Below are 18,499 nucleotides of genomic sequence, written 5' to 3'. Positions count from 1 at the left end.
TTGTATAACCCGATCCTACGCGTATTTACTCGGAAGTAAGTGCCATTGAGCCCAGCGGGTCTCCTTGCTTCCAAATAAGTGTGCATCAGATTGTATCCTTCTTTGCAGAAGCGACATTTCTGTTCGTTTTGTTCGGCTGCTGCCCTTTTCTTTCTCTTGTCGTAATACGGAGGGGATTTAACCCTCTATACTGTTAACTACGTTGTGTACCCTAAAATACTCTTAATAAACACCGGGTGTTTCGGGTGTTGTTTTTTAAATGAGATTTCTGACACTGGTATCCAGCTTGGGCATTGAAAGCTAAAATAAAATTTAAAAGTGACGAGAAAATAAAAACAAGTGAAAGCTGATCGCGATGCTTTTAAGAAACACGTGCAATTGCTAGGCATGTATATTCGTAAATAAGTCCCGCTGAGTTCAGTAAGCCTTCACGCATCCAATACCGTGTAACACAGAAGTACATGTCTACACAGAAGTAAGCCACACTAAATTCAATGGGGTTTACTCCTTGGTAAGTGTGTGTAGGCTCATAGCCTAAGGCTACAATCCTAACCATGTCTACTCAAAAGTCACACTGAATTCAATGGAGCTTGCTTGCCCCTAGGTAAGACTGCAATCCTAAACCCACTGACTTGGTAGAAAGCCCCCATTGACTCCAATAGGATTTACATCTGAGTAGATCTGGTTAGGATTACAGTCTAAATATGCCTAAAACTGCAGCCCTGGTTGTTTAAAGTAGGCAAGCCAGAACCTTCTCACCACAGTTTATGTAAATTTGCTAATCTGGTTTTGCCAGAAGGGCCGGTTTTTACAGATCTGATAGAGACAAAGCATTTTCAGTTTCAAAAAGAAACACCGATGCAAATACAGTTCACTGCATTTCACAACATAGTTGTAGGTATTTTCAAAGGCAAAAAACCACAACATAAAAACAAAAGACGTATGCAGCTATGAAAACATTAAATATACACAGCATAGCTGTGCATTTCATTGTGCTGGGTAACTGCGGAAGTTCTCAATTTAAATACAAGTAATCATTTGACAAAATCTTTGTAATGCAATTAGAGAAAATTAATTCACCTGACTCATATCTAAATTGTTATATAGCCAATGATAAAAATAAGTTAAATGGCCACTAATAAATGGTAATTCATTTAACTAATTCTTTAGATTTAAAAAGTAGGTGTATTATTTTTAATAATGTGCATTCATTCTATTACTATTTAAAGCCAACTGTCCTTTGGATTGTGCCCCAAGTGTTTAGAATGACTGTGCCAATCATATGCCATCCAGCATAAAAAGGAAGCATTTGATAACCAAGTCAATTGTAGTAGTCCATCTCTTTGGAGAAGGTTTTATCTATTATGTGGTGAAAAGAACCTTAGGCAGGATTAGAATCAGATCACGTCTAGTTTTAGTATTTTCACTACTTGAAGATGAAGAAGACGAGATGTTTCAGGGGCCTGGGCACAATATGTATGCCTGGTTACATTTTTGAGCCGCTTTCCCAACTACTGCTGCTGGAAGCCTGAGAACTACGGATCACATATTTTGTCCAAAATTCTGCTTGAATCCGCCACCCAATATGAAATCTCCAATCTGCCCTATAATCAGGTTAGCCTTGACTTAAAGTAGGTAGCAAGCTGGAAGAACTGTACTGTTTGAAACACAAGATTGTTCAAAAGCTGATATGTAATATTGACACCAGTGTTTTGTTTTTCAATATTTTTACAGTGAGTATTGAAACACAAATTTAGGGTGAAATCAGGGCAGTATGTTAAAGGAAGAACAGACCAATCAACATGGAGAAAGAAAGGGTGACACTGGTCCCAAGTAATGGATGGAATATTCTAAGAATCTGACTGGTTTTTTTTTCTGGCTCATGGATTTTGAATTCTGTCATATATACTTTATACTAAGTAAGTTGCACGAATGGGAATTGCTTCAATTTAAGGTTCAATTTAAGGACGCGGGGGGCGCTGTGGGTTAAAGCCTCAGCACCTAGGGCTTGCCGATCGAAAGGTCGGCGGTTCGAATCCCCGCGGCGGGGTGCGCTCCCGCTGTTCGGTCCCAGCGCCTGCCAACCTAGCAGTTCGAAAGCACTCTCGGGTGCAAGTAGATAAATAGGGACCGCTTACTAGTGGGAAGGTAAATGGCGTTTCCGTGTGCGGCTCTGGCTCGCCAGAGCAGTGATGTCACGCTGGCCATGTGACCCAGAAGTGTCTTCGGACAGCGCTGGCCCCCGGCCTCTTTGAGTGAGATGGGCGCACAACCCTAGAGTCTGTCAAGACTGGCCCGTACGGGCAGGGGTACCTTTACCTTTAAGGTCTCTAAATATCATTAGCATGCAGAAGACTGCTGAATGCCTTTCCCAAGACAACTGGAACTTCGTTGGACCTATTATTATGTGTTAGGGATGAATGTTAGAGTAAGTCCACCCATTTTGCTGCCTTGCTCAATGACCCCACTGTCCCCATGGTGAATAAAAAAACTACTTGAACTTGAAGATCTCTAGTATTACCAGACACATTGTCAGTAAAATCACATACCATCCTTTATGAACTGTACCATTTCAATCTGCAGATGCCAGCAATTTCCTCCCCATCAGTCCTGTTATTCTAATTTTCTACATGCAATGAGAATATTCTATATGAAGGAGAATTTTAAAATACAGGCAACTCTTAATTTGTCATTAATTTCTAATTAACACAGATGAGGGGAGGGGAATGAGTCATCATATACTTGTAAAATCTTAAAGTTATGGACTTTTCCAGTTGCTAAAAAGAAATAACAATAACCTTTTCGATGAATCCGTTTGACACAACCCCACCTCATACAACAACTAACCTAAATTTTCCTTTCCTTGCTCTCTGTTGATTTACAGATTGTAAACCCCTCAGGTAGGAATCTATCTCCCGTGTTTTGTACGGCGCCATTCATAAAGGTAACGATGATCACAGTAATAACCGGTTATTATCACTTCCGGCCTGAAATTTATATGGTTTTGCTCTCTTAATTTCCAAGGCAAGGCATATAGAGGGGGGGGGGGTTTACCATAGAAATGCCTAAGACTTAGAGCGCCTCTGTTCTGCATTGACCATAGAGACTCAATACAAGGGCGCTTTTTATTTTTTGCCGGAAGTCCGATTTTTAAAATCTCTATGGTTAAAAAAAACGGGAACGGTTGTCGCATAATAATTGCGCCATTTCCTTTAGACATTTGCGCGGCCGGTAGCGCATCGCTAGCGAGCAACATGCCCAAGTGAGTAAACTGGAGAGCCTTCGTATAAAAAGCTCTGGTGGGAACTGGGAAGGGTGAAAAGTGCGTACAGACTTAGTAGAACAATGTTCTGTGGAAGGGGGTGGGGGAACAGGTGGCTTGTCCCATATATTTACGTATATTGTTTGTGTACGTTCTCTGTGCTGGTTCCGGTTTGTACACATGTACGTAATTCTTTTAAGTGGGCTTCCTAATAGCTTCACTAAAGAGAATTGTGGCTCTTAATGCTTGGTCGGGCTTCCTCACAAATATTCGCGAATTCAAATAACACACACACACACACACACACCATTTTTGTGTGCGTGCGTGCAGAGGCCTTAAGGCTGAGGTCTTCGCAGGAACATAGAGAAACTGCCTTATATACGCTCAGATCATTGGTCCATCTAGCTCATTACTGCTGCCAGTGTACTGACTGGTAGCCACTCTCCATATTTCAGAGGCTTTCCCAGCCCTACCAGGAGATTATGGGGATCAAAACAGTAGGTACTACCCCTGAGCTGTGACCCTTCTTCTTACTTCCAACTATGTCCCACTGATCATGAGATTTGACTGCAGATTTTGCTGACAACTTGTGCTGCCTCCTGGTAAACTGCCCTCTGGGAAGAACCCATTTAGACTTCGCACCATGCCAGGGAATATTTGAGGCATTGTGAATAATTAAAATATTTGGTGGCTCACAGACTCAGCTGCCCTGTATGCGGGGACAAGCTATTCATAGGATCATAGAATTGTAGAGTTGGAAGGGACCCCTAGGGTCGTATAGTCCTACCCCCTGCAATAAAGGAATATTCAGCTATCTCATAAGGGGATCAGACCTGTAACCTTGCGTTGTCAGCACCACACTCTAACAAATTGAACTATCTAGGCTGATACAGTTCTAACATATTCTGATGTTAGCTGTGATTGACACAGTCACTGTTAACCAGTGCATTTTGTTTTTCTGTCACTTAAGAAAGAAAAGAATGAGCTGAATCCAGTATTGCATCAGTGGACTTTTGCTTTTACAAGAGGACGACCTCTGCTACCCTAGCACACATCCAAAATCTGGTCCTCCAAGCCTCTGGAGCAGATTTTGAGGATGCATGGAGGGCTGTAGGGGGGGAGAGAGGACGGTGGTCCCGACTGCAAGTGAAATTCTGTTCCACACACAAAGAGCACTGCATACAACACTGATTTCTTTTCTCAGTCTTTATCTTTAAGAAGGGATTTATATTATTACAGTGGGACCTTGGGTTACAGAAGCTTCGGGCTACAGACTCCGCTAACCCAGAAATAGTACCTCGGGTTAAGAACTTAGCTTCAGGATGAGAACAGAAATCGCGCAGCAGTGGGAGGCCCCATTAGCTAAAATGGTACCTCAGTTTCAGAACAGTTTCAGGTTAAGAACAGACCTCCAGAACGAATTAAGTTCTTAACCCGAGGTACCACTGTATCAATGAGAGTGACTAGATAGAATCTATCTTTGCACATAGATAAAGATAAGTAAATCTGAAGGATGCCATTGCATAAAACAGGTGAATTTTTTTTTGAGGAAAATATAGTGAAATAGCTTCTTCTTGTAAAAGCAACAGAACTAAATTACTAGTTTTAACTAAAAAGCATATTAAACTTTTGAAAACACTGATATTTTAAGAAGCAAACAATCATTACCCTAGTTCCAGTGCATATTTGTCTCTCGTTCCAGGTTTTATTGTGATTACTGTGATACTTACCTCACCCATGACTCTGTAAGTAGGACATTTCACAATGTTACAGTATGAAAGTTAAAACAGTTCTTCAGAGGTTTACTTCTGAATACATTTCCTAAATAAAATCTAATATGCAAGCCTATCACTTTCATCTAGATAGATAGAATGTCATTCTAAAAACACCCTCAGTGTGAAATTGTGTGGTGAACTTCAATAGTTTTCTATGCCATGCTGCAAATATTTATATTCATGATTAATTTCATTATAATTTATATACATGATTAATTATTAAGTGAATGAGACAGGTCAGGGTAGAAGTTAAATATGCCTGAGCTCAATATCATGGATGTGAGTTGAAGACTATTGGTTGGCTGCAGGATGGTTGCTTGGGTAAATATTTAGTGACCAACCATGACCTTAATAAAATCACTATGCTGACTGTTCATTGTTATCCTGAGGTAGGTAAAAGCGGGTGGTGCTGCTGAAGGTTGGCGGTTCAAATCAGTGCGATGGGGTGAGCTCCCGTTGCTCTGTGCCAGCTTTTGCCAACATAGCAGTTTGAAAGCACGCCAGTGCAAGTAAATAAATAGGTACCGCTGCAGCAGGAAGGTAAATGGCGTTTCAGTGAGCTCTGGTTTCTGTCACAGTGTTCTGTTGCGCCAGAAGCAGTTTAGTCATGCTCACCACATGACCTGGAAAGTTGTCTGTGGACAAGCACTGACTCCCTTGGCCTGAAAGAAAGATGAGCACTGCAACCCCATAGTCGCCTTTGACTGGACTTAACCATCCAGGGGTCTTTTACCTTTACTTGTTGTCCTGACAATTTTCTTTCTAAAGAGAAATGTCAATTTTACATTATGTCATCACGAATACTGAAAGATGATGACTCAGTGAGCAAACTCACTAGATTCTCATGTCTACTTGGTAGTTTACTAGTTTGTGATAAAATCATGATTTGAGACTATATGTAAAGGTTCTATTCCTATATTGGTACAGGAACGGTTAGGTGAAATTTATCAATATTTTAGACACATGGGTATGTTTGGTGCTTGGAGAGCAAAAGTTTTATGTCTTGCAGCCATCTGTGAGGAAAACCCATTGCAGTGGTAGGAAACATAAAGAAAATGTGAAAGACTACTATCAAAAATGGATGGAAGAACAAGCACAGAGCCTGATTGACAAAACAAGTAAGTCATATCAATGCAATGGCTATTTCACATACTTGTTTATTTGATTGAAGTTTACACTTACCTAGGGAATTAATTCAATCTTTTTTTCCACAATATGTTTGCAGTTGAAGCTCTGCCTCCTTCAGCTCCTTTTTTTGGAAAGTTGCAGAACTGCTGGACTTAAAGGCCATGTCATGTAATAATGAATGCAGACTTTTATAAGAATTCCCTGTTGAAGAATTGTGGAATTTGTGTCCTATGTTACCACATTCAAGCCCTTAACAACAACAAAAAATTATAACCTATTATTCAGTTGTTTTCTTGTTGAGCTGAGGGGACCATATTTGGTGATGTTTCTCTTAAAATATTGGGGAAATTGTTCCTTTAAGTATCTTTGTCCAACACATTGACAAACATTTCTAAGGGAGACTCTTAGGAGTGCCATATGCTTTTGTTTTTAATCTTGTGTCCACAAAGGGCCTTTGCCCTTTGGAATGTGCTTCCAACAAACACCAAGCAGGCACTTGCAGTATTGGCATTTTGATGCCTGCTTAAAACTCATCTGTTTGTCCAGGCTTTCCCTGAGAGAAGATCAAGCTTGCTTGATGTATTGAGCAGATCTATTGTTTTGTGGTATCTTTTCTACTTTTTCTTTGTAAACTTAGTTTTATTGTTAGTTTCATGCTGTTCACCACTGATACTTTTTCTTAATCTTGGTTTGGTGGTTTAGAAATGTTTTCAACTTTAAATAAATAAATCTGGATGTTTTCTGGAGCAATCCTATGCACATTTACTCAGATGTAAGTCATATTGAGTTCTGTGGGTCTTAGGTAAATGGTGGCAGGAATATAGCCCCAGTTTAGAACCTAGTTTTGAAACTTTTGAAAGCACTTCAGTTTCATATGCACACCTTCATGGCCTTACTGTAGGATCCTATGCATGCTTACTTTAATGTCTCCCAATGTGATCACTGAGGTTTACTTAGCAGTCAGTGTGTTTAAAATAGCAAATTTACCTGGAATTAAGTTCAGTTGAACTTAGTGGGTTTTACTTCTGAGGAGACATGCATGGTAATTTACTGTAAATGTTGCCAAGTTCCTTACATCAGTCATGTTTAACAGAAAATGTGTTTGTCAATGTTCTCTCGCTCTTATACTTATTTGAAAATATGGTTTATTGAAATGGATGAAGCTTTCCTGCTTGTGGGAATAGATAAATTGGCTGGAAGGAATAAATCCAAGCAGCTGCAGAACTAAAGACATTGCATGACTAGAGAACTTGAGGCAGTTCCACATAGAAAGTATGCATTTGGTCACTAAAAAGAATCAGAAACGTATAGGAAAACTTCAGTAACTAATTATGTTTGGCTTTTATTTATTTGCATTAATGTAGCGGCTGCATTTCAGCAAGGCAAAATTCCACCTACTCCATTCTCTGCGCCACCTCCAGGAGGAGCTATGATACCACCACCACCTAATATCCGTAAGTATGAATATTGATGTTTTATCTCTGGCTAGTATGGCAATAATTTGGTATGTGTTACAGGGAAAATTTTACGTGGTTATTTGGGTAGTACAGTCGTACCTCCGCTTACGTATCCCTCCGCTTACATAAACTTCAGGATACGTAAGCGGCAAACCCGAAAGTATATTTCCGGGGTTTTGCCACATGCGTAGAAGCAGTCCCTCTGGTTGCAGAAACCTCGGGATCCAACCGGAGCTCTGGAACAGATCCCGTCTGCAACCAGAGGTACCACTGTACTTTAAACAGAATAGCAGTCATTTATTAATTACGAATAACATTGCAATCTTACTCAGCTAGGAGTGATCACTGAAGAAGAAGAAGAGCTATTTATAATGAACAGCTGATGTTCATTACAATATTATCTGTTCACCATTACAACAACTGGTTGTAATGGTGAATAGATAAGATATTTCACCAACTCCTAACTTCTTATGGGGAAGAACTAGCAGACAGTTAGGATGCAAAAAGATTGTTGGCAATCTTCAAAAACCTCAAGTGTTTCTGAGATGTCAGGTTGATGTGCAAACTTATTTTGACATTTGTCCATTATTTTCATACTTGAGCTGGTCCTCCACGGCCTGGTATGATGCCAGCACCCCACATGGGTGGCCCTCCAATGATGCCAATGATGGGCCCACCACCCCCAGGAATGATGCCAGTTGGCCCTGGTAAGTTCTGGATGCCCTTTTGCTTTAATTTCTTGTATTCTGAAGATACATGTGTGTGTGCATGTGCATAGGTCCTTAACTAGAGCTTGAGCTCCTATATGTTGTAAGTTTCCCTAAAACCTTCATTGTCTAGGAAGTTCTCCCATCTCTCTAGTGTCTGGGTTAATCCAGTTTTCTCCCCTTGGGATAAACCCCTTGCTGGATTATAATCAACATTCATTTAAAATTTGGTCTTGCCTGTTTCATAGGAATCTTGGGAGGTGCCATCCTTAAGGTCTCATGTTTCTATGTATAGATAAAGATCTGAAAAATATATATTGATATTTACTGATTAAAGTGGTAGCTGAGATGTTTCTCTGTATAATTCTTAAACTTACTTCTGTCACATTTTTTATTTTTATTTACTTTTAAAATACATTTATACTTTAGCATATTTAATCTTGTTATGGTTTATTAAAATATTTTATATTATTTTCATTGGATTTTTATTTAATTTTACAAAACTAAAAATGAAAACAATAAGTAAAGCATAATAACAGAGAAGAGACATCCCATATTCTTCTCCCTCCCACTTCTCTAGCCCTCAATGGTACAGTTAGATTACAAATTTGTTAAGAATTCTAACGCTTGTTGGTTTTGTTTCATTGTGCAATTTGGAGTGATCAGAAGGTGCCAGGAATTATTCTGTAGTGCTGTTGCATAGACTGTTATTCATTTAAAAGATCATACTATACATCTGGAGTGAATAAAACCTTATCTTAAAAAGCATTTCACTGATTCCAAAAGAAAGCTTTTTTCAGTGTCACCAAAATTCCCAACCTTTCCACTAGGAAAATTATGGTTTAGCCATGATGAATACTCTTCAGGCTCAGACTCTTCTCCGCTCTCTTGCAGATTCCATTTTCCTTTCCTGATTTTCTTATGCCATAGCCTGCTGTGAAGTCCACATTTAGCAAACTAAAAATTGCCTTCAATCCATGGCTTGAAGTGGGTTTGCAAACTGCGATTCAGAAGTTGTCCTAGTTAGCATTAACCATTGTTTGCCTGATTCAGATGTCACATCATCCCATGGTTAAGCAAACAAGGGAGGGAGGTGCTCTCCATCCCCAAATCATGGTTTGACCACAACACCTAAAACAGGCAATTGTTCATCAAGCAGTGCTGGAACAATATTACTAATACCCTTTGCCACCATTAAAAGTGTGTAAAACAGGAAGCACTCTTAGCAGTAAGCAAAGTGTTGGGCATGCTCTTTACCATGTGACCATTAGGTAAAGGTAAAGGGACCCCTGGCCATTAGGTCCAGTCGTGACAGACTCTGGGGTTGTGGCGCTCATCTCACTTTATTGGCCGAGGGAGCCGGCGTACAGCTTCCGGGTCATGCGGCCAGCGTGACTAAGCCGCTTCTGGCGAACCAGAGCAGCGCATGGAAATGCAGTTTACCTTCCCGCCGGAGCGGTACCTATTTATCTACTTGCACTTTGACGTGCTTTCGAACTGCTAGGTTGGCAGGGATTCGAACTGCCGACCTTCTGATCGGCAAGTCCTAGGCTCTGTGGTTTAACCCACAGCGCCACCCGCGTCCCCTGTGTGACCATTAAGTACGCCCAAATAATTTAGCCTGTGTTAAGTGAGTATCCTATATGTCTTCCATATGAAATACCAAATATATTATGCAGTACAAAACAGCAATGTATGAAAGACCTGGTTGTGTAAGTATGTTGTGTAAGCTCTGGTCCAATTCTGGAACTTTGAAGGCATTATCAGTGTTTGTGGGCGCTATCGGCATTTGGAAGCTATCTAATCTAGCACTTGTTTTTGAAGTATGTACTATCATAGCACTATCATAGACAGGCAAAACAATGGAACTGGATATCAACTTTCCTTCCAGGAAACTTCATTTCATGGAACAGGACTTTCCTGTACCACTTGAAATATGCTCCTGGAAGATGGGAGGCCTTTGGGAATGGCATGGGGGATTGGCATACAGAATGAAAGCAAGTCATCCTCCTGTGTAAATGGAAGAACAATTTAGGATCTAAACCAATGTAATCTGCAGTGAAGAAATGACAAAACATTTCCAAAGAACCACTAGTCTAGGAAGGTTTTCTCTTTCCATACTGAAAACGTGGAAGCTTCTTCCTAGAAATCTAGGTGGTCTTTTCAAGACACTTTTAATAGACATTGTGGTGTCTTTGACTAGAAATTGGCTAGTACATTTCTGATGCTTTAAATTTACTTTGCTGTAGCTCCTGGAATGAGGCCGCCTATGGGAGGACATATGCCAATGATGCCAGGGCCACCTATGATGAGACCTCCATCCAGACCCATGATGGTGCCAACCAGACCAGGAATGGCTCGCCCAGACAGATAAAGTGGAAGTGGACTGACCATTCTGCCTGTGTTTTGTGTACACCCACCTGTGAACGAAAGCCCTGGGAGTACCATTGTCCCAAGCAGCAACAAACCACCTGGTTTTTCAGTTTCCAAACTTAAATGGGTTAAGGAGGGAGGGAAGAAACAGAAGACTGGACTAGAGGTTTGTAACATTTAGCAGACACATGTCCTTGTTCATTATTGGAATAAACCTTTGATACTTGTTAGACACATTGTCTTTGTGTTGTTCATCCCACGTACATGGTTCAGTAGGTCAAATAGGTAAGTCATAAACCAGATTGCTCATATGGTTGAGGCACAATTCATGATGCTGCCACTACTGCCATGCTCCCACCTTCCAGTGTGGTGTAGTGGTTAAGAGCGGTAGTCTCGTAATCTGGGGAACTGGGTTCGCGTCTCCACTCCTCCACATGCAGCTGCTGGGTGACCTTGGGCTAGTCACGCTTCTTTGAAGTCTCTCAGCCCCACTCACCTCACAGAGTGTTTGTTGTGGGGGAGGAAGGGAAAGGAGAATGTTAGCCGCTTTGAGACTCTTTAAAGGGAGTGAAAGGCGGGATATCAAATCCAAACTCTTCTTCTTCTTCTTCTTCTTCTTCTTCTTCTTCTTCTTCTTCTTCTTCTTTTTCTTCTTCCCTGCCTCTGGTGGAGGTAGTGTTGTTCTCCCTCTTTCCCCAAGAGCTGCACATGGTATCCTGTCACCCTACCTGCTATTGGATCTCTCTCTCTCTCTCTCTCTCTCTCTCTCTCACACACACACACACACACACTGTTGCTCTCTCCACCTTAGTGTTCCTAGCTACCCTTCCCCATGCTTCCTGGTGATCTGCCTTAGAGGTTTCCTTCGGTATGTGTTCCTACCATCACCTTTGTTTTTGGTTGGGGTGGTATGAAGCAGCAAGTCTTCTAGCAGCAGAAACCCTTGAGACAGCACTGCTGGGGAGTTGTGCTTCTTCTGAACAGTTTGAGTCTGAGAGATGCAAATGATTCCTGAGCACAGTGACCACTCATGCTGTACAGAATGGAAAAACAGTCAAAGTTTTATATTCCTTAAATGCGTAATGCAGATATGATATTTTAGTTTAATAAAAAAAGCTTTCTGCATATGGCACACTCAAAAAAAGTTTGATGCTGCAGAAGAATACATGCTATTTGTAAATGAATGTGCTATTTAATCTTTTTGAAAAACATAGCATAACAGTACTCTGTGAAACCATTGGTTTCAATAAAATCAAATTTCCCAACAAGTAGAAACTTACTATTATTCATTTATTTTTCTGTAATGTATGTATATATACACACACATCCACATCCACATCCTGCCTTTCAGGGGAAAAGCCTTGCAAGGTGGCTGACAAGTAGATAATACAATTAAAATAAACTATGAAATGGAAAACTATTTAAAAACAGCATTCTGTAAAATATTAAGCCTGATTCTTCTTGTTATCAGCAATTTGCTTCTGTAACCTAAAGGGAACCTTCATGGAAAATTTGTCTGCAATCCTAACACTACTTGAAACGTGAAAGACCAGTGATCTCTGGTTTGGGGTTGGGTATTTATGACTTCATTAACAGCTTCTGGTTGTGCAAGAAGCAGATTGCTATGATACGACCTCTGCTTTTTTATGTGGACATATGGAGTCACCAGGGCTGCTGAGCTAGCAGTTGTGGGCAACTATACACCCTTTTGTTGTGGATAATTGCTTCATGAAAATAGCATGTGACCTGCCTTAAAATGAGTCATGTTTGCTTTTCGTAAGTGTTGAAGTGTGTTCTCAGCAGTGTAGTCTTCACTTTTTCCTAGAGAATTCCTGCCATACTTGCAGAATTTGAAATCCAGTTGGGAGTTGGCAGCTTGCACCATTAAAAGCTTGGTGAGCAGAACTGTGTATGCAAACTGACATTCCTCTGTTAATTGGTTAAGGCAGTACAGTTGCTTAGGGCAGCATGAGCGGACTTGTGGGATCTGCTTTGCTTTTTGTTCACTAAAATTTGATATTCACCAACCAGAGCAAAATTGTGGAGAAGGGGGTGGAGCATCCCACAAGCACAGCCATATCAGCTGCTTTGGCCACCTCATGAGAAGAGAAGACTCCCTGGAAAAGACCCTGATGTTGGGAATGATGGAGGGCACAAGGAGAAGGGGACAGAGGATGAGGTGGTTGGACAGTGTTATTGAAGCTACCAGCATGAGTTTGACCAAACTGCGGGAGGCAGTGGAAGACAGGAGTGCCTGACATGCTGCCCTCCTTTGCAGTGGAAGGCAGTAGCGTTGAAGTAGAAGGCATCTGACAGCCTGGTTGGCGTTTGTAAATGGCACGGGAGGTGGTGCCACCTTGACTTTTGATTCAGGCAGCAAGATGTCTTGGGCCAGCCTTGCATGAGTGCCCCACTATGATGTTTATTATCTATTTATTTATACTCTGCCTGGCAAGCAGCCGAAGTGGCCCTTGGAACCTCGAGCATTTTAGAAATCCATCTTCCCCGTCAGACAAAGGCCAATTTAAAACAATAACAAGAATTATTATTTTTTTCCAAAATTTTTTATTAATGTTCCAAAAAGTTTTTTAGACAAACAAAAATCTCAGCCTTATTTAAACCAGTCTTAGTAACATTGTTAAGTGACTTCCTCGTACCCCCCTGGTTGAATTTCAATGTATATCATTTTAACAGTTTTCCAAAACCAATATTCTTATATAATTAACTTAATCACTTAACATCTGTCTTTCTTTCAAATTTGGCATTAAACATATTCATCACATTACATACTTAAAGCCTAAGCCTATCTGATATTTGCAAGCTTTTCCAATTAAGTTAACTTAACATAGTTAACTAAATAGTCTTTAAATTGCATCCATTCCTCCTGGTAGTCCTCCTCCAACAATAACAAGAATTAAACAGCAAAACACCATATTGCCCACAACGACAGAAACCGCGGGGGATGTTGTGCTTTGGCTGCAGCTTCGGTGCCATGCAGGGAGAGGAGGAGGTTGCTGGGGCTGCGTCTGCTGCTGCTCTCCCTGTGAGCCAACAGAGGGCGCTGCCACGCCGCCGTGTTCGTCCCGCCTCTCTCCGGCGGGCGGGGGCTGAAGGCGGCTCTGCCGGACTTGGCCGCGGTGGTGGCAGGGATTCCGTCGGCGTCTGAGGCCGGGAGGGAAGGAGGGAGGGGACTGGCGATGGCAGGAGGCGGCCGGAGCGGCGGAGGCGCCGGGCGGCGAGGGAGGCTGTGATGGAGCACCTGGGGCGCTAAGAGGAGCCTCGTCCTGTCCAGGGCCCCGGCATGGCTGGCCTCTTCAAGAAGCAGATCCTGAAGCACCTGTCCAGGTGAGCGTCGGCAGGGGACGCCCTGCAGGTCTCCCTCTTGGAGTTGCGCGGAGGCAAAAAGGGGGGCCCTTGAGGGGGGCTGCGTGAAGGGCAGGCAGAGGCGAATGGGGGTGCGGGTCCCCGAGAAACCTTCCTCTGTGGCCAGGGTCTTTGCGACAGCAGAAGCCACGAGGGGAAGGGGAAAAGGTTCACCAGACGGACCCACCCCTAATGATCTGCCTCCCACAAAATGCTTGTTTTCTTGTGCACTTCTTTCCCTTCCCCAGCCCCCTGTTCCATTTGTTGCCGTCTGTTCTTTCATTGGGTCTGCCCCCTTCTTCTGCCTCGCCCGTTTTCTGCCTTCTCTCTCTTCTGCCCTCTGCCCTGTCCCTTCCTTGGCAACAGAAGAAATCCTGCTGTTGATGTTGCCTTTTAATCCTTCAGCTCTGGCCGTAATGATGTTGGAGATGATTCCCCCCCCCCCCACGACTGTTTTATATTGTGTGTGTACAAAAAATCTGTTCCTTTGGCTTCCTCCTCTTCCAGATTAGTTTAAATTTTGCACAGTGAAGCCTGAACATCTTCTCTTAAGAGCTGCTTCTAGTTCCGAAGCTTGCATCTTTCTGGCTTGCTTGTTTGAAATAAGTAAAAAAATGAAAATAATTCTCCCGCTGGTGACCAGAGTCTTAAACAATTGAAGGACCGTTGCATGAGTTAGTTTTTTCCCTTTGCGTTTGGGATTAGTAACATGAGAGAGGGAGACATCTGTTTCAAGGTAGTTAGTGTTTTAGAGTGTGGGGAGGGCAAGGACAGCACAAGTAATATAGCATATCTGAGGAGAAGCATATGCTAGGATGAGCAGTCCATATATATTCCCTCAATATATTGAGGGAAGAGCAGTAACAAATTACTGGTGCGTACAGTTGAAACTCTGGAAATCTGGGCTCATGCCCAACACTAAATTCACCATCTGTGTTGTTTGTACACAGTACATATTCATGCCACATTTCACTTGTGTCATCATTATTTGTTAGCAAGCTGATGATATTTCTGGCTGTCACTAACATAGAAAACGCCTAAGTTGGAAAACATAGGACAAACTGTGCTAATTCAAAATATGGTGTGCTAGTTTTCCTTTGAGAATCCTACCCATTTGGGGCTTTAAGAAGGTGCCTTTTGTTTATAATACTGACCAAAAACTGAGACGTGAAACAACTTGCAAGAGCCTGTCCGTTAAATTAAAGCTTTTCCACATGATCAGTTAACACGTGCCCTGGTCACATTATTTCCCCTTACTCCAGTAGTCTCTCCGCTCCTCATGATCCAGCCTGCACATTGTGGGGGAAAGGATAGCATTGCTGTAACCATGTTGCTGTCCCTTCGCTCCTTCCCTTCTTAACTATGGCTATGCATTCTGGGGCAGGTAAAAGAGAATGTACAAATACTGGGGGAAGCTGGAGGGAAGACTGCTTGCTATGGCTTCTTGCCTCAGATTCCAAAGAGCAAGGGGGCCATCAGTGTGAAACAAGGCAGCTTAGAGCTGAGACTACCTGCAGGATGCTATATGCATTTCCCCCACCCCAATCTACTTCCTTTTAAGTATTTTTGGAGAAAGGGCATGTGGTGGTGCTATGAGACATGGTAGCCCTTGTCTGATAAAGAACTGTAACAACATTAAACTGAAAAATTCACAGAGTAGCATAGGTGGATGGGTATAGTTGTACCGTAGGTGCAAATGAGAACTCCTGGCTATCATTGATAGTAGGTGCATGTTTGTTTTTAAAGTAAATTCCCATGCCTCTCCCTGTCCAATAGCCCAAAAGGTAACTTGCATAAAGTTATTTCTAAAATGAAGTAAAACTTCCAAACAGCGAAAGAGCCAAGAAGAACAAATTACAGAAATATGACAACTGTACAGCCATAAGCCATATAATATCTATTGTAATTCTGCTAGCTAAAATGTTAATTTTCCTTACCCAGGTAAAAAATATTGCAGTTCAAGCACTGTGAAAATGTGATATTCTTGTTAAAGAAGTGTGTAGATCCCTTACAACGAATGAATAATGATGGCAACTGCATAAATGTGTGGAAAAATCATTCGGACACTTTTATTATGTAGGGGGGGAAAGTAGTCTATGAAAATCCAGCATAAAGCTCAGTGAATATCTTTAGCCATGGTTTGCAGCACTGGCCCTCAGCTGCTAATCCTGATATTTTGAAGCTTTTTGTATGACTGAACTAAAAGTAATATAGATTTGACATCTAGCAGAATAACACATAAAGACTTGAACTAAAGTTCCTGGTCTGTAGCAAGCCTGTAAATATATTCAGTGACTCACCAATTACTAACAGGGCTGCTTTTAAAGGAGTGGTACCAAAACAGAAGTACACTCTTGTTAAGTTAGGAATTCTCGTTTCTCCATCTGCTCTTATTTTGGTAGTGAATGAAGGAAAATGCATCAAAACTGTCATAATATATTAAAATAGCTGGTAGGCTTGCAAAACACATATTCCCTGCCATAAGGCAAACTGTGTATCTATTTTTTTCTGTGACTGCAGTTATCTTAGGTAAAATACAAAACCTAAAGCTGAAGTTGCCAATGTCTGCAGTTTAGAAACTATTTAATGGTGAAAGAATGGGATAGGAGAAGGTTTATCATGAAGGAGTAACACTGATGACAGCAAACAGAGGGTTTAGTTGGTTGCAGGCAGCATATAACTAGATATAAGATGATTTAAGAAGTCTTCCCGGTGTCTGCCATGCTTTTCACAGGCCAGTGTTTCGCCGCAGGATGAGGGCCTCTTGTGATCAAGCAGAAAGACAGAAAACACCCTTTGACTGGATCTTCCTAAGTGGAAGGAGCCTGGTCAATTTAGGGATAAGACAGATGTGCACTGAGAAGGCAGAGCCAGCCAAGCATTTATTTTTTGCTCTGGCAGAATCAAAATTACTTCCTACCCAACATAAGCTGATCACCATAACAATATTTTACTAAAGATTAAGACTTGAGCAAACTATTGTTTTCAGATTCCTAGTTCTACTGGCCATTCTTCCTCCCCTTTACAACTCTGCATCCTGGACAGCTGGTAGAGATCAGAAGGCTCTCAATCACCTGTCCTGCATTCCAAGGGACCTCATCCATCCAATGAGTTGATAAGCTGCTTCTGTGTAGCACTTTCTTCTAGGCAGGGGCTGCCATGGTTAGTATGGAGAGAACTTAACTGTGAGCCTGGGTTTGGACCACACACAAGCCAAACCTTGGTTTAGTTCAGTGTGGCACAGAAATAAAATGGACCAGGAAGCAGTGGCGTAGCGTGGGTTGTCAGCACGCGGGGCAAGGCAAGTAATTTGCACCCCCTAACCCGTGGATTTGCGCCCTCTAACCCTAACCCCCAGATGTTGTGCCCGGTGCGGCTGGCCCCCCCTGTACCCCCCACGCTACACCACTGCCAGGAAGGAGCAACGCAGCTGTGAGCTTTTTTCGGGGGGGGGGGGGGAGGGCTGTGCATTTGCTTGGCCTACTGTGTTGTGCAAACCAGGATTGGAGAGTTGCTATAGAAACACAGGCCGTTACAGTGATTTACTTTGTTTTTAGTATTCAGGCTCCCAGGTTGTTTCCTTCTGGGTCAGTCTTTTCTGCTGTTGAATCACTTAACTCCCGAGGGGGGTGGTGGTTGGTTGGGGGTTTTTTGGCATGGGGGTTGCACAATGTGCATGTGAAGGAATTGCTGCTTTGTCACTTACTGACTCTCACCAATAGTTTGCTTGCAGGCTTTGGAGTATCAAATGATACATGATCTCATGATCAGTGGCAGACAGTATTTAGCCTAAGGATGAGAAATAGTCTGGTTAGATTGATTTCCTCTTTTTTCAGTTCATGTAATACCTCAGTGTTTGAGTGGCTTACTGTGCTAAGACCATTTCCCCCTCTAAAGATTTTCTTAAAGAATGAACTTCTCTGCCCTGGCTTGAAAAATATTTGAATTGTGATCTCTTGAATAGAATGACTTAATTTTAGTCTGTGTTTAAAATTTCAAACATTTCTATTGAATAGTGACCACATTTCTTTTAGGATTCTGCTTGTACTGAAGTTTTATTGTGGGTCTTAGGAATGTAAACTTCCTTAAAATAAGTGACTATTGTTGCATAGCTCAGTTGGTTAGAGTGTGGTGCTGGTAATGCCAAGGTTGCAGGTTCGATCCCCGTATGAGACAGCTGCATATTCCTATATTGCAGGGGGTTGGAGGGATTCACTTATAACTTTACAACTCTATGATTCTGTGGCTTGATTTTCATATTCCGTTGCTGCAGAAGAGGACCAGGAAGAAAGATGATGGAATTGCTAGTTCTGCTTCTCCTGACTTTCCTTTGATCCCATATACAAACTGCATTTCACAGATGAAGAAAAAACTAAATGAATTAAACAGGGCTGATTTGTCATTTCCAGAGAATTACATTTCACAGGATGAATG

At 41.9% G+C, this 18,499-nt stretch overlaps 2 protein-coding genes and 1 long non-coding RNA gene across 4 annotated transcripts in view; all 3 read left to right on the top strand.

The window, feature by feature from the left end:
• Positions 1 to 6: 6 nt before the first annotated feature.
• Positions 7 to 2,683, top strand: LOC310679980. Of its 2 annotated transcripts, none has more exons than XR_014512579.1 (3): positions 7 to 1,614; positions 1,735 to 1,954; positions 2,345 to 2,683. It is a non-coding gene; the product is annotated as an uncharacterized lncRNA (long non-coding RNA). The 2 variants fall into 2 exon arrangements; XR_014512580.1 differs by having other exon boundaries at positions 2,327 to 2,401.
• A 468-nt stretch (positions 2,684 to 3,151) lies between these two features.
• SNRPC (small nuclear ribonucleoprotein polypeptide C) lies at positions 3,152 to 10,932 on the top strand. The gene is made up of 6 exons (XM_083445953.1): positions 3,152 to 3,262; positions 4,965 to 5,007; positions 6,047 to 6,155; positions 7,530 to 7,619; positions 8,225 to 8,329; positions 10,579 to 10,932. The coding sequence occupies exons 1-6, from the start codon at positions 3,162 to 3,164 to the stop codon at positions 10,701 to 10,703; spliced, it is 573 nt and encodes a 190-aa protein (XP_083302079.1). The 5' UTR covers positions 3,152 to 3,161; the 3' UTR covers positions 10,704 to 10,932.
• A 2,791-nt stretch (positions 10,933 to 13,723) lies between these two features.
• Positions 13,724 to 18,499, top strand: part of BLTP3A (bridge-like lipid transfer protein family member 3A) — a 54,062-nt gene continuing 49,286 nt past the window's right edge. Inside the window, exon 1 of the mRNA XM_083445615.1 lies at positions 13,724 to 14,047. Coding sequence (XP_083301741.1) covers positions 14,004 to 14,047 — 44 coding nt within the window. The 5' untranslated portion in view covers positions 13,724 to 14,003. The remainder of the gene's footprint in view (positions 14,048 to 18,499) is intronic.

The sequence above is a fragment of the Podarcis tiliguerta genome (assembly GCF_965153285.1).
Source record: "Podarcis tiliguerta genome assembly, chromosome: 6".
In the NCBI taxonomy this organism is placed as follows: domain Eukaryota; kingdom Metazoa; phylum Chordata; class Lepidosauria; order Squamata; family Lacertidae; genus Podarcis; species Podarcis tiliguerta.
The sequence above is the reverse complement of the archived record's forward strand: the minus strand, read 5'-3'. Positions and strand labels throughout refer to the sequence as shown.

Bases quoted from the DNA above. Each gene is read 5' to 3' on its own strand.
- SNRPC (XM_083445953.1), top strand. From the start codon at position 3,162: ATGGTTAAAAAAAACGGGAACGGTTGTCGCATAATAATTGCGCCATTT. The intron at 6,156-7,529 runs GTAAGTCATATC...GCATTAATGTAG, and splicing joins GAGCCTGATTGACAAAACAA to CGGCTGCATTTCAGCAAGGC. The intron at 7,620-8,224 runs GTAAGTATGAAT...TTCATACTTGAG, and splicing joins ACCACCACCACCTAATATCC to CTGGTCCTCCACGGCCTGGT.